This window comes from Berghia stephanieae, chromosome 5 (genome assembly GCF_034508935.2).
Source record: "Berghia stephanieae isolate SIO BIC M18660-M18661 chromosome 5, UCSD_Bste_1.3, whole genome shotgun sequence".
NCBI classification, from domain to species: domain Eukaryota; kingdom Metazoa; phylum Mollusca; class Gastropoda; order Nudibranchia; family Aeolidiidae; genus Berghia; species Berghia stephanieae.
The window spans coordinates 74,439,529-74,455,924 of record NC_088364.1 but is presented as its reverse complement, the minus strand read 5'-3'; the positions used below and the strand labels follow the sequence as shown (position 1 = coordinate 74,455,924).

The following is a 16,396-nucleotide window of genomic DNA, read 5'->3' as shown; positions in this document are numbered from 1 at the left end:
CCCGTAATACATAAACCAGGATACGCTCCTGTTCTTTTTATCACCCCCCCCCCCCCTCAAATCACTCCACTCCGCCCACATCGTCATCTCATCGTCTTGTCGCCTGACAGTGAACTCCGATTTTGCTGTCTGGCCTCTCTAGTACTAGGTCGGGCTAATTCAAATGAGCCCACCTTATAAACCAGTGAACACTAAATTAAATAGAGATTTTGGCAAACGTACTTTTTCTTATTTATTGCCTTACTTGTGCTGGTACCATTGATGTAATGACATTGGGAAGGTTTCAGTATTGAATTGAATTTATTAATTTACTAATATATCAATTTAGTATTAACTTGTGTTGTTTTTATATATTTGTTTATCCATTTAAATTATTTCTTTTTTTTTCCTCGTTTTCCTTAGTGCTTCTCAAAACTCATTTATTTAAATTGTTTTCTTATTTGATTTTTTTGTTTTGTTTTGTTTTTCTTTAACAAATTAATTTGTTAGTTCTTTTTTTCTCCAATTCTTAAAGTAATTACCGCTGTATTTTTATTGCCAGACTAAATATTTTTGCAAAACAATGTAATTTTCTATTGTATTTCCTCTAATAAAACAAAACATTTTTATTCAAAAGTCAAGACTAAATAAATATATAAAATACAACCACCATTTTGGTTTTCTCAACACTTGAATTAGTATACGAGAAATACTCTTCTGAGAAAAGAGAGAGTTGAATTCTAACTAAGTTATAGAGGAAATAAAGACGTTTAAAGGAAGGGTGGGCAGATTCCGTACTTGCCCGTCCTGAAGCTAATACATACATAAGATAGTTCGTGATGAAGAGGTGGGAAGCTAGGGTTGGTTGGGTCGGTAAGGAGTAAAGATAACACGGTCGTTATTGTCATAGTCTAACGAATGCATGAGGAGAGATTGGTAGCATTGTTTTATCTTAATTGTATTGTATGAATTACTGGCGACAGCCTAAGATTAAATAAACTTTGTTTTTGTCTTTTTTTTTTTTTTACTATGGAACTGATACTTGTCATAGCAGACCTGCCTACTTGAAATAGGAAAATAAAAATCGTAGTTTTCAGGATTAATAAAATCCTAGATATTTTAACTACCCTTTAACAAAATCACCGGAATTTTCGTCTATTATAGGTATCAAATTTTAAAAAAAACGAGAAAAACTGATTGCAAACTTAATAATGATGGTGGTGGTAGTAATGATGATGGTAATACTATTATTGTTATTATTATCATTTGTTATTATTATTATTATTATTATATATTATTATTATTATTATTATTATTATTATTATTATTATTATTATTATTATTATTATTATTATTATTATTATTATTATTATTATTATTATTATTATTATTATTATTATTATTATATATTATTATTATTATTATTATCATTATTATTATTATTATATTATATTATTATTATTATTATTTATTATTATTATTATTATTATTATTATTATTTATTTATTATTATTATTATTATTATTATTATTATTATTATTATATTATTATTATCATTACTATTATTGTTGTACGTATTGGTGGGATTACGATTGTTTTTTGATTTTTTTGGTGTGGTTATTAATGGTATCAGTTTATTGTTTGGTTCCATTTATCATTTTTTTCCACTTTCATGTATGTTGTCATCAAATTGTATGATTTATTGGCGAAAGCCTAAGATTGAATAAACTTTGTAATATCGTATAGTAATCATCATTGTCGACGACATCGTCGTTGTCATCATAATCATCATCATCATTAACAACAACAACAACAACAACAACAACAACAACAACAACAACATTAACATTAACAACAAGTACTACAATAGCAATAAAAACAATATCAACATCATCATACAATTTCCGTCATCGTCTCGACAACTATCATTCTAACCAACAGTACCACCAAAACCACTACCATAATTACATCCTCCCTCACCGTCTCCTCTTCCTCTTCCTCCTCCTCCTCCTCCACCACCACCACCACCGCTACCACTATTCCAACCACTACCACCACCGGCACAATCATTCTAACCACCAAGAGAGCAGTAAAAATGATGCAATTTGAGCTCTGAATGAAACTCGAGTCATATCGCTGTTGTTGCTTCTCGATGAAAACTTTAAAGTTACTACGTACTACTGAAAACCAGTAATGTAACAGAAATATTAATCTCGCCGTTGAGAGATTAAAGCATCTCTTTAATTTTTCGAGTGAACGAAATGGACTTGTATTGTCAAGGTGTTGTCGCATTATGTCTCTTCGCTTTATTTTTTTGTTGTATTCTCTTTCGTGATTCATTTTTGATTACGTTTGGTATAATTAAAATCTACTGGTATTGTCATTTCATTGTGAATGTGATTATCTGTGGTTGAAATATTTTTTTTTTAAGGTGAACAAAAAAAAAACAATATATATATATATAAATATATATATATATATATATATATATATATATATATATATATATATATATATGACCGAATCATCTTTGCCCCACCACTATAAATAGGCTAGAACCGCCACTGACTTTATTTTACAGGTCTGATTACACAAATTGTTTGGGGCTCATTTTTGTAATAGAAAAACTCTCCAAATTTTTTTTTTTAAATTTAACTTTATATAGCGCAAAATCCACTAAATATGCTCAAAGCGCTTTAAAAGGGGTCCCTGGTCAACAGCAACATTTAACATGTAGGACCTGACATGACGCCTCTTAGGCGATATTACAATTTTTCGGACAAAGTCAACGCTGTTAACCGCCAGGTACTCATTTTACACCTGAGTACGGTGAGAGCTTGGAATAATAATACAAGGGTGAGAGAATGTGAGTAAAGAGCCTTTTCCAAGGACTCAACTATGCGCCGAGCGCGAGGCTCTAACCCAGGACCTTCCGATCCGAAAGCGAGTGTCATACCACTAGACCACATAGCCGCACAAACAGACTCTCCAAACAGACACAAAATCTTCTCCATTACAATAATGTTAACAAGTAACAAGCCAATAATCGCCTTCCTTTATTAGACCTGCAAAAATGTGACCGTCGCATTGGGCGATACTACTGTGTAATTCCACTCATTACTGTGTTAAGTGATTGGTGTTCACCAACGAGAAGGCCACCTTACCTCGCCGGTAGACATTACATGCACTTAAGGTCGTTATGCCCTAGTTTACGTGAAAACAAGTGAAAAGCAGAAATTAAAATTGAGCTTTTTATATAGCGCAATATCCACTAAATGTGCTCAAAACGCTTTACACGGGATCCCTGGACAACAGCAACATTTAACATGTAGGATATTATGATATTACAAATTTGTTTAGGACAGAGACAACGCTGTTAACGACCAGGTACTCTTTTTACACCTGAATACGGTGAGAGAATGTGAGTAAAGAGCCTTCTCCAAGGACTCAACTATGCACCGAGCGAGGCTCGAACCCAGAACCTTTCCGATCCGAAAGCGAGTGTCATACCACAAGACCACATAGCCGCACTAACAGACTCACATTACTCAGTAGGCACGTTCATTCAGCCCTTTGCAAATTAATTAAATCAAAATTTTAAGGAAATTAAAGCCACACAATACAACAGCTGACTTATCTAAAGAATGTATTATACATTACATACCCCTATTGATTTTCCTAAATACATAACTATTTATACTGTATCTGGTGAATGAATGAATGAACGAACGAATGCATGAGTGAATCAATGAAAAGCCTAATAGTCTATGTAATTTGAAGATAAAGCAATGAATGTCATAGCCATTCCTAATACAGAATACATATTAATATACCGCCTGCTGTAGAGTAGTTTTCACGACTCAAGGAATACTAATTTTCCTCGGGAATTCATTTCCTAGCTTCGCGGGACATTGCAGTGTTGCTACCCTCCCCCCGCTCTCCATAAGAAACCAAAACATAACAAACAAATAATTTAAACTAAAAAGAAACAAGAAAAAGAAAAGAAAAGAAAAGAACATGGGCGTTTATATTTATATAGGGCAATATTCACTTAGCATAATAATATACTGGTTGCAACAAGTCGAGGTCCACAAACGAGGGCCTATTTTTGTAAGGGACTTAATAATTACTATTTTTTTACAATATTTGTTTTGGACGATTGTTTCCCTTGCAATAACTCGATAACACATAAGACAGTCTTCGCGTTTGGTGTGTTCTCCCCTAGTTTGGATTTCAGTCATTCAGATCTTTGTTATTGTTTTTAGACAGTCATTTTTACAAGGCCAACGGTAACGTTTAACTTGCTTGACAAGCTATGACGCCATTTAAGCGCAATTGCATTTTTTTTTTTTGACAGAGACAAAACTGTTACCAGACGGATACTCGAATGGCTTCAACAGTCGTGACGTCACTTCCCTCGTAATGACGCATGGTAACTTAGTAACTGGCTCTAAACTATCGGAACAATGGCGGACGCCCTTGTGAAATATTTCTCCGACGAGCATAAAAGAGTATCTAAAGGACAAAAACATTATAAACCTGATCATGTTTTGACTTTTACACATTCTGATCACAAGACATATGAAAAGTTCTAGCCAGCATGAAGAATAAACAGTACCGATTTTCTTTGTTTAGAACTAAACTGCTCGTTGCTGGCGAATGTGACATCAGACTATTAAATCCTATGAACACCCTCGTACGATGATAGTATTGATTAAAAAGAACCCCTTGTACTTGAGACCTAAAGGTACAAAGAGAGTGTGATACCATGAGACCACAAAGCAAAGCTTTTAATTTGATCCACAACAACATTATGTGTCGTTATGATGAGACTATGAGGGTTGGATTGAGAGCGTATTCACTAGATTGTCTGAGTTGGGGATTGCCGTAATTTACTCTAACTATTACATATTTTAAAAACCCAACAACCCCCCCCCCCAAAAAAAAAAAAAAAACCACAAAAAAAACCACAAAAAAAAACACAAAAAAAACAAAAAACAAAACAAAAACACACACAAAAAAAAACAACAAAAAAAACAAAAAAAACCCCAAAAAAAAAACAAAAAACAAAAACAAAACAAAAACAAAAGAACCATATAAAAAACTTCATGTGCTATGTAAATATTTGTGCCTTAAAAATAAATAAATTAGGGCGTGTCTTCAATTTTGTGCAAAGACTGTAGAGTTGCAACGTAAAGAGGTGATTCTTGAAAAAGTGCACGGTGGGCGAACTTGGCATTGAAAATCAATCTTGATAATTCTGATTTTTGGAGGGGCAGGCTTTAAAAAGTACATGAATTTTGTGTAGATAATATAACTTATCTTCGTGCGGCTATGTGGTCTAGTGGTATGACACTCGCTTTCGGATCGGAAGGTCCTGGGTTCGAGCCTTGCGCTCTGCACATAGTTGAGTCATTTGAAAAGGCTCTTTACTCACATTTTCTCACCGTACTCAGGTGTAAAATGAGTACCTGGCCATTAACAGTGTTTTCTTTGTCCGAAAAATTGTAATATCACCTATCAGGTGTCATGTCCCGTCCTATATGTTATATGTTGCTGTTGGTCAGGGACCCCCTTGTAAAGCGCTTTGAGCACATTTAGTGGATATTGCGCTATATAAAGCTCACTTTTTATATTAGTCTCTTCTCCCCCTCTCACTTCTTCTTCTCTCTCCCCCTCTCTCTCTCTCTCTCTCTCTCTCTCTCTCTCTCTCTCTCTCCGTCTCTCTCTCCCTCTCTCTCACTAAAACAAAATAAAATAAATAAATAAAAAAATAAATTAATTAAAAAATTAATAAAATTAATAGATACAGGTAGCAAACATGATGTATAGAAAATAGACAACTCATCTTTAAATTGTTTTACGCTGTTTATTGGCATTGATTGCGTTTTAGTCGATCTTTAAATTAAACGCTTTGAATCTTGTAACATTTAGTGGCGATAAAACTCCTTGGGATCAGAAAAAAGAAAAAAGGTTTTATCATTATCATATACATTTTCATTTTCAAGGGAGACACCTTTCAATTCTAAGTGACTGATGGGTAAAAGCTTAGTAGCCTCCCTTGTTACTAAAAAAATCGCTTGACTTCAGTAAATTATGATACACGATGCATAACCTTGTCGATTGAATAGGCTTTGTATTATTATCCCCCCCCCCTACTACTACTACTACTACTACTACTACTACTACTACTACTACTACTACTACTACTGCTACTGCTACTGCTACTACTACTACTACTACTACTACTACTACTACTACTACTACTACTACTACAGTACTACTACTTCTCCATTGTTTCTACTTTACCACCAGCCCCCCCCCCCCCCCCCCCCCCCCCCTCCCCATCTATCTTCAGTTTGTCAACTTCTTATCTTTTTTTTTCTTCTTAGTTAGCTAGTTTGATTCCCCTCTTAATCTCTTTAGATTCAATTCTAATGAAAATCTGATGGAAATGTTTCTATAATATAATAGCTCAACATTTGACTCTCCAAACATCGCAGGGAGGGAAGTATAAACCAAGGTTGGGATAGGGAAGGACAGCGGGAGGAGTGGCTTTTCCTCCTGGCCGACAGTAAGGAGTAGGACAACTATCGTCCTCCCATTTGTAAGGAACAGGTTTGTCACAGCACGCGGATCTGGGGATTAAAGAAAAAAAAAGGAAATAAATGAGCTTTTATATAACGCAAATTGTGACTCATCGTCTCAAAACGGTATTATGTCGGAACGAACCATATGCTAAAAGCCGAATTAAATGTCAAACTGGTCAAAAATATAAATTGTTGGCATTAGCACCCTAAAATATGGCATCCATTCTCCTCAATAAAACATACAAACTCAGTACAAGTCTGATATTTCTAGCTATAACTTCATTTTTCTACATCTTAACCAACCCGACTTAATACCGTTTTGAGGCGAAGGGTCAGATATACACTCTACGTCCTCAAAGGGGTCCCTGGACAACAGCACCACTTATCACGTAGGACCGACATGACGATGCCTGTTAGGTGATATTATTATTACAATATTTTTTTCGGACAGAAACAACGCTGTTAATGGCCAGGTACTCATTTTACACCCGGGTACGGTGAGAGAATGTGAGTAAAGAGCCCTTTTCCAAGGACTCAACTATGCGCCAAGCGAGGCAGGCTCGAACCCATGACCTTGCTATCCGAAAGCGAGTGTCATACCACTAGATCACATAGCCGCACGAATAACTAAATAACGAAACAACTAATAATATGTGAGTATTCGTCGCAAACGGTATTCATCATCATCATCATCATCATCATCATCATCATCATCATCATCATCATCACCACCACCACCACCACCACCATCATCATCATCATCATCATCATCATCATCATCATCATCATCATCATCATCATCATCATCATCATCCATAATCTCATCTCATGTAGTTCCATATCTGAAGCAGACGTCGGAGGTCATCTTCCGCCAAGCTGATCTATCTCTTGCCAATTCTATTAAAGCAGCGCCACCTTTCTCAGCTTCATCTGTCCAAGTTCTTATCCCTTTCAAATACGTTATTCTTTGTCTTCCTCTTATTCTTTTTCCATTCATCTTTCCAGTCAAGGCGAGTATTTCCAAACCAGGGTGGCGGATAATGTGTCCTAAAAATTCCATTTGGCGTTTGATGATTTTTGTTATCAGTGATCTTTTTCTGTTTGCCATTTCTAAAATTTCTTCATTTCTTTTCCTTTCCATCCATGACACCCTCATCATTCTTCTGTAAAACCACATTTCCACTGCCTCCAGTCTTTTAACCATGGTCTTGTTTATGGTCCAGCTCTCACAACCACATAGCAGCACAGACAGTACATAGCAATCCAGGACTTTGATTTTTGTTTTCATGCTAATATTCCTGTTTTTCATAATTGTATGCATAATTGTATCATCCATAATATGCTTTCATTATTTCATTATATTGTATCAATATTTTTTTTCCACCTGTCAAAGAAATGCCATGGATTACAGAGGTCAACAGGTGTCCAGAATTGTGCTGGGGGGACGGGCAGGACCGGCCTATAGCGAGGAGGTAGGTGTGGCTGACAACAGTGGACCTGGTAGTAAATTAGGGGGAGGGGGTGTGAGGTTGGTTACTAGTAAAGTGAAATGAACAGGCGATAATATGGGCGACGACGACTGAGATGATATTCATGATGATGAAGTTGATGATGATGATGATGATGATGATGATGATGATGATGATGATGATGATGATGATGATCATGATATGATGATGATGATGATGATGATGATGATGATGATGATGATGATGATGATGATGATGATGATGATGATTCAAATGGTAATTATGGCGATGATGATGATGATGTTGATGCCGATTGATGATAATGATAGAGGTGATGATGACAGTGATGATGATGGTTATCATTCTGCTGCTGGTGGTGGTGATTCTATGCGGTTGCTACGGCTCCTGTTTGTCACATAACGACGATTCACAGTTATTTAATTAAAGTTTTACTTAAGTAATACAAACATAAGAACGGAGTTCATCTCACCCCAGTTATAACTCGGTAGGCCTAGAAAAAACCTTTTTCATTCTAATATTATATTAGATTATCATTCCTTTAATAGCATTTTTTAAAGCTTTATATAGCGCAATATCCACTAAATGTGCCCAAAGCGCTTTGCAAGGGGTCCCTGGTCAACAGCAACATTTAACATGAAGGACGGGACATGACGCCTGTTAGCGATATTACAATTTTTTAAACAAAGACAACGCTGTTAACGGCAAGGTACTCATTTTACACCTGAGAGAATGTGAGTAAAGAGCCTTTTCCAAGGACTCAACTATGCGCCGAGCGCGAGGCTCGAACCCAGGACCTTCCGATCCGAAAGCGAGTGTCATACCACAAGACCACATAGCCGCAAGAGGCCGTAGCTTCATTGGTCGAGATTGTCGTGTCCGGCTCTTGATGAATATATCCTCTGTCTGGAAGTAGGAACTCAAAGTCCATACAACATGACCCTCAAGATCACAGAAGTTGCGTAATATTGTCATGATATCATTTGTAACTGTGATCGTTATTTATTTATAAGAACATTCATTTCATTAAATTTAATCTTTCTATAGATAGTATGCGCTTGGCTAAGAAGCTCATAACATTGCCATCCGGAAGTATAACGGACCAACACACAAAACATTGTGTAATCATGAACTTTTATAGTCGGGGTAATACAGTTTAGTGAGAATCGCTCACAAACGCGGATGGCAAAATACATTAACAAAGGCTTGAGTGACGTCATCTTCGAACTATCTATATTCACATCATCTTAAACCAACTCGTCATTTTAAAAAACATTTTTTTTAGAGTAACAAGTAAATTCGGGGGGCCTTATTTATCACATCTTTATTTTATGAATGTAGTCGAGTTAGCATTTCAGCTCTCATTAGACCATGAAACTACTGCTGCCTCTGCTGTTGCATCTGCTGCTGCTGCTGCTGCTGCTGATGATGATGATGATGATGATGATAATGATGATGATGATGATGATGATGATGATGATGATGATGATGATGCTGCTGATGATGATGATAATGCTGATGATGATGATGATGATGATGATGATAATGATGATGATGATGATGAGGTGATGATGATGATGATGATGATGATGATGATGATAACGACAACCACTACTTCGACTAATACTTACATCCCTGGAGAAGCGTCGTTTTAGAAATGCCTTATTGAACTGGCTCAAAGGGGCAGGCAGCCTTTTCAGCCTGTGAACAGAATACAAAGAATGCGAATATGAATGTTGTGGAAACATTTTGCTATTTTAATATGATATAATTATCATATTAAGCATATAATTGAAAACTAGGCATTCGTATAGACACAGAATAATAGAAGTAACATCAATGTCCTGATATTGATTATATTCTAAAAATATATACTGAACCACACAAGTCTTCCACAAAACTTCAAATGGCTATAACTTTCAAATCGCTCAAGACATTTGGATCAAGTAAAAAGAGTCACAAACGTCATCATCTGATCTGTGGATTGCTATACAAATCTTCAAGATTAATAAATAACATTCAAATTAAATGTCCAATTAAATTACCGACACAAGAAAAAAAAAAAAACAAAAAAAAAAAACTTCAAACTTTAACAGCAATGGCTTGACCAGAAATTTTTTCTTGAAACATACATTGACTGTCTGCTAGATGACACAGGAATGGAAAACACCCGGGAGCTGCGTACACTTATGGAGGACAGGACAGAATGGCGAAGACTTGTGGCTCATGTTGGGCGCCCCAAGGGGCGGCCTAAGTAAGTAAGTAAGAAGAAAAATATAGAATGATGGGATATGTTAGGTAGAGCTGTGCACCAAGTAAAGTGGATGATGTACATGACGACCTCCGTGCTGCTTTGATCAAAGTCTGGAATGATTTACCTCAGGAGCGGATAAAACCAAAGTAATCAAGTCGAGGAACAGGCGATGCCAAGCTGTGGTGGAAGCGCTACTGTACAGCGACAAAACCGCGGTGCAAAAAAACAAATAATGACGTCAAAATACCAGTCTTTTATTTTGGGTTTCAGTCAAGTGTCAGGCTATATCTTAATGATAACTACGATGAGTCGGGGTGAATCCGCTGATAAATGTGTTTTATAGATGGGACGAAGTTGACGTCACTCAGGTCTTTGTTATTGTTTTTTTAAATCCGCGTTTATGAGTGATTCTCACTAAACTATATTAACCAGACTATAAAAGTTCATGGTTACACATAGTTTTGTGTGTTGGTCCGTTATACTTCCTGATGGCAATGTTGTGGGCTTCTTAGCTAAGCGCATACTATCTATAATTACTGTTATTTACTTCTTATTTATTTGAAAATACGTACGGTATGCGTGGATGAGGGGGTAGAATAACCTCCCAGTCATATTGTGGGTAGCTGTAGGTTGGCGTTTTTGGTTCGACGGCTGTGTTCGTACACAAGTTTTGGTTCGTCACAATGGGCAACATCTTCGTGGAATGGCTGATGGTCTAATGCTCTTGTCTGAGGGTCTCTGATTTACAGTAGTAAAAATAAAAATAAATCCTTTTTATTAGTAATAAAGTTTAGGTACAATGGTCTATCTAAATTTGGGAGGCCTTCCAAAAGCTCCTACATCCCCAGTATTCTTTAAAAAAAAATTATGTTCTAGTTAGGGGTTTGGGAAGGGGGGGGGGGGGGGACTTTTTTTAATATAATGTTCTAGTTGGGTGTTTGGGAGGGCGGGGACTTAAAGAAAAAGTTTCTCCCCTCCCAACCCCCCTACTAGAACATTATATTAAAAAAAAAGAATACTTGGGATGTAGGAGCTTTCGGAAGGCCTCCCCTAAATTTAATTAATTTATCACATTATTCCTTTGGGTTCATTCATGGCTAAAAGCAGTATATTTATGTAGGTAAAAGTAGCTCCTTAGAGATGTACGGCCCATATAAAAAAAAATACAGAATTGCGCCTTCCGCCTCATCATCATTAGATACTGTCGTCTTGGCACTCGATGAAGGAACGTAGATGGTCCACCAAACAAGATGTCTGAAGTTAACTGGAATCACCCATGCTGTCCAAAGTGAGCAAATTGGGGGTAAAGGGTTTTCATTAGGAAAATCCTTCGAAAAATTGTTTTTGAGATTTTGGTGGAAAATGATATTTTATTATCTTAGAAATAATATAATTGAAGTCCAAATTCTTAAAGTAGACTATCAAGGCACGAAAAACACGGTCGAAAATGGTACAGGTAGTAAGAAAAGTGTGATAAACGGGAAGCCATTTTGCTATTTTCTCAATATGTCATTTTTCTAAGGGTATGGGATACTGTGTCAAACGTTCCTTAGAATCTATTCAATGAAATCGTCTGAAAACTTCCACAGTATATCACATAGATAATGTATTATGTCACCATAGACATATTTTTTTGATAAGGTATGTGAATTTTAAAATATAATCCTAATTCTGAATTTTTAATATCAATTTTGTCATAACATTTTGATTCTCAACTTTGTAATGTTCTAATAAAAATTCCATAAAGCCGTAAAATCTCTCTATGGTGACACACTATAGATAATGTTGACAAGAGGGAAGAATATGGAGGTCATTCCTTCATTAGTGTTTGTTGAACATTTGCCACAAGATTGTTATATTTTTTTATGCCAGACCCCCAAATTAGGTCGCAAAATGGGTATCAACATAGATAATTAAAATTTTTCACCATAAATATTGTTTTTTAAACCTATATTGACGATACAGAATGATTAAAACCGCCCAATATAGGTAATTAAATTTTTTATAGAAAAGACCGAAACCGCCCCTTAATAATCTTGGCCAAGGAAAAAAATACGAAAGTGCCTGAAGCAGGGCTTGAACTCGGGAAATTCCGTGTCACAGTGCAATGCCTTAACGACTCGGCCATCCCCCCCCCCCCCCAATCTAGCCAGACTTTATCCAGGTTTATCAAACATTAAACATAAAATAATTGTTTTTATTTTGCTACCATTTAGTGTTAGGAAATTGGTCTATAGATAGAACTCAGGTCTTTGTTATTGCTTTTTTTTGCCATACCCATTTATGAGTAATTCTCATTAAACTACATTAACCAGACTATAACAGTTCAAGGTTACACATAGTTTTGTGTGTTGGTCCGTTATATTTACGGATGGCAATGTTGTGAGTTTCTTAGCCAAGCGCATCGAAGACAAAAACAAACAAACCTCTATAAAACATAGAAAAGATAGAAGAAAGGTACAGAATCAAATATAAACAGGAACATTTCTTGATTACCTTGGGAGGCCTTCCGTAAGCTCCAAGAAGTATTTTCACCTTGGATCTTTGTCAATACATAGTAACATTAAAAATTTCTAGAACAAACCTCGATAGATTAGTGGAAGTAAAAATTTTCCTAATAGGACCATTGTTTTGTTTCTCCGCCGCCATTTTTTTGAAGTATTGAAAGGTAATGCAAAGCAATCCCCGGTTTTTTTTTTCTATTAGGGTTAGCTCGAGGTCGGAGGAATTTTTTTTTCTATTAGGGTTAGTTATATATATATATATATATATATATATATATATATATATATATATATATATATATATATTAGTAAAGGTACTGGGGTGTTTATTTTTACTCCTAGAGTTAGTTAAATGTAATAGGTTTTAATTTTTTTTAGAGTTAGTTGAGGGAATGTTTGAGTTGTTCACCTTAGAACGAGGAGCTTTCGTCTTTACTTTAAATTGTTTGATATTAATTTGCTTCCCAGAAGCCCCCCCCCCCCCCTCTCTCTCTCTCTCTCTCTCTCTCTCTCTCTCTCTCTCTGACATACACATAGAGAAAGAAAAAAAGAAACTGAGAGAGAGAGAGAGAGAGAGAGAGAGAGAGAGAGAGAGAGAGAGAGAGAGAGAGAGAGAGAGAGGGGTCTATACTAACAACGATTACCTCTGCCTCTATAAAGAACAAGAAGTTTCTCGAGATGAAAGATGCCAATTTCTATTTTCCAATCAAAATGGTTGTAGTAAGATCGATCGTTTACTTTGGTCTCAACTGTTACAAATACAAAGATGTTATGGGAGGCCTTCCGAAAGCTCCTACATCCCCAGTATCACTTTTTTTATAATGTTCTAGTAGGGGGTTTGGGAGGGGGGAAACTTTTTTTATATTGTTCTAGTACGGGGTTTTGGAGGGGGGAGACTTTATTAAAAAACAAAGTTTGCCCCCTCCCAAACCACCTTCTATTATATTATATATTAAAAAAAAAGAATACTGGGGGATGTAGGAGCTTTCGGAAGTCTTCCCGATGTTATAATGCAACGATGAAATGTCTCTGGCCAGATTTTCAATCCAACTTGAAATCTCTTCTGTCTTTTTTTTATTTTTTTTTAATTTTTTTAGGGTAGATGGTGAAGTCGATGTTTGAAGTTTTCACGTCCGTTCAATAGGCGTTGTTGTGCCGTTTTGTTCCTGAATGAGTGAGTGGAGAGAGGGATCGTGACGTGAATAATCAAACTCATTGGACATTGTGAGAGATTCTCTCTCTCTCTCTCTCTCTCTCTCTCTCTCTCTCTCTCTCTGTATGTGTGTGTGTGTGTGTGTGTGTGTGTTTGAGAGAGATTATAAAGATAAGCACATGAGATAGTTAGATAGCTATATAGACAGATATATAGATAAATATATAGATAGGTAGATAGATAGATAGATAAACATATAGTTAGGTAGAGAGATAGTAGATAGATAGATATAAAAATAGATAGATAGATGGAGACGGAGAGTTATAAAACAAAACAGCTCATAATATATATATAAAATATATATATATATAATATATATTTTTTTTTTTTTTTTATATATATATATATATATTTATATTTATAATATATATTTACATATATATACCATGACGTATATTATATAATATGTGTTTTTGACATCCGTTGAGACGGGATTTCAGCCAGAAATGTTCTGCTTTTCGTATGTTGTTTTGTTTTTAAAAATCTGTTTTATTCATTTGTGTCCATTGCTTTTTACGGGCAAGTCATCTCGGGGCAGAGCAGCAAAATGATTGATGTGACAATATCGTTGAGGGAAAGCAGAACAACACCTAAACGATTGCGTCCAATGGAAACAAAAAGATAACAAAAGCAAAACAAAACTTACTTACTTACTTATCCGAACCAGCGACCACCTGAGCTCTAGCCCTTCGGTCTTGTGCCATGACGTAGAAGTTAGACGTCTTTTGTAGTTGTTCCAGGTGACTATAAAGTGTGTTACTGATGCTTGGATTTGGTGGGAGGAATGTGCATCTCAGATCTTCAAGAGGTTGACATTCAAGCAAGTGGTGTGTTACTGTTTCATTGGGGTGTTGACATAGGGGGCAGGAGGGGGATGTGTCTTTTGTAATTTTGCTTAAATGGTTGTTGAGCGGTATGTGTTGTGTTCTTAGTTGAAAGATGATGCTTTGCCGGTGTCTTCTGAGCTTATTTAGGCAATCAGTCTTTACAGGAGTGGTCATATGGGAAAACATACATCTACCCGTGGTGCTCATTGCCCAACTGTTCATCCATTCTTCTCTCTTATTTGTTTTGATTATTTGTTTCGCTGTGTCTAAGGATACTGGAATTGATGGTTGTAAAAGTGTTGATCCGAGTCTGGCTAGTCTGTCTGCATTGTCATTTCCTGGTATAACAAAAGCAAAACAAAAAAGCATAAAACAAAAGAAAAACACAACCCAAACAAAACAACCAAATTAACGGGGACAAAAATAAAACAAAAACAAAAATAAAATACATAAAACAAAACAAATTTTAAAAAAAATCAAACTTCCACCCCCCCTCCCCACAACGCTCCAAAAAGCTGAAAAATCTTATAAAACGCAATACACACTAAAATTGAGAAATCCTACACACCTGTTCAAAAAATGTGCTTAGAGCGCTTTCCAAGGAATCCCAAGCTAATAGCAACAGACAATAGGACGAGTCATGACGCCTGTGAGGTGCTATTACAATATTTTTAAAAAATCGATTGAGACAACGCTATTAATACCGGCCTGATACTCATTTAACACCTAAGTGCGGAGAGAAAAGTATTATGAGCGAAGAAGATCCTCTTCCATGGTCTCAACTTTGTTGCCACCTTGAACCCACGGGCGCGATTTCGAATGTCATACCACATTGTCCATCCAACTCCTTCAAGTTCAAGACAAATTTCCCGCTCGGGTATGAATAATAAAGGGTACAATTTTGTGGACACGTCTGAATTGTTGAACCATTTCGAATGAAACGCCTGGAGATTCTGATGATTCGTCGGAATTTTTCTGCTTTGCAACTCAGTTAAAAAATCCAATGCTCTCAACAGACTTCATAACAGGAAGAGATGAAGCGAGTAGGAAAGTGCCAGAAGACAATAGAGAATAACATTTTTTTTTCGCGGCGGTGATAGGGGTTTGAACCCGCGACCTTACTGGTACGACAACTCCGCCTGGCCGGTGAGAGCGTGACTCTACCATATGAGCTATCCACGATCGCGGGTTCAAACCCCCATCACCGCCGAGAACTTAAAAAAAAATCTCTATTGTCTTCTGGCACTTTCCTACTCACTTCATCTCTTGTTGTTATCAACACAAGTGCCTGCTCCACTCACCTTTCTGAACTTCATTCCAGACGGACTTCCCTCATTTGATTCTTGATCAGACTCAAAATATCCAGTGTCAAGAGAAGACAACTCTGCCAATGAGTCAACAAAACAATGAAGCTCCAAGAAATAAATAAATAAATGTATGAAATTGAATGGAGGCTTCAATCTAATTTTAAAAAGAAATCACATAATGTGCAAGTTTCGGGTTTAACCCTCTCCTTACCAACTACAGGAAAATAGTCACATT

The 16,396-nt window shown here is 36.2% G+C and overlaps 1 protein-coding gene across 2 annotated transcripts; it reads right to left on the bottom strand.

The window, feature by feature from the left end:
* Positions 1-6,314: 6,314 nt before the first annotated feature.
* Positions 6,315-13,930, bottom strand: LOC144974218 (uncharacterized). Of its 2 annotated transcripts, XM_078917132.1 has the most exons (6): positions 13,784-13,930; positions 13,459-13,563; positions 10,883-11,048; positions 9,688-9,757; positions 7,954-8,066; positions 6,315-6,617 (listed from the first exon to the last, which is right to left on the bottom strand). In XM_078917132.1, the coding sequence occupies exons 3-6, from the start codon at positions 11,002-11,004 to the stop codon at positions 6,455-6,457; spliced, it is 468 nt and encodes a 155-aa protein (XP_078773258.1). In that variant the 5' UTR covers positions 11,005-11,048; positions 13,459-13,563; positions 13,784-13,930; the 3' UTR covers positions 6,315-6,454. The 2 variants fall into 2 exon arrangements, with proteins under 2 accessions (XP_078773258.1, XP_078773259.1); XM_078917133.1 differs by lacking the exons at positions 13,459-13,563; positions 13,784-13,930 and adding an exon at positions 12,807-12,915 and having other exon boundaries at positions 10,883-11,046.
* Between the last annotated feature and the right edge of the window lie 2,466 nt (positions 13,931-16,396).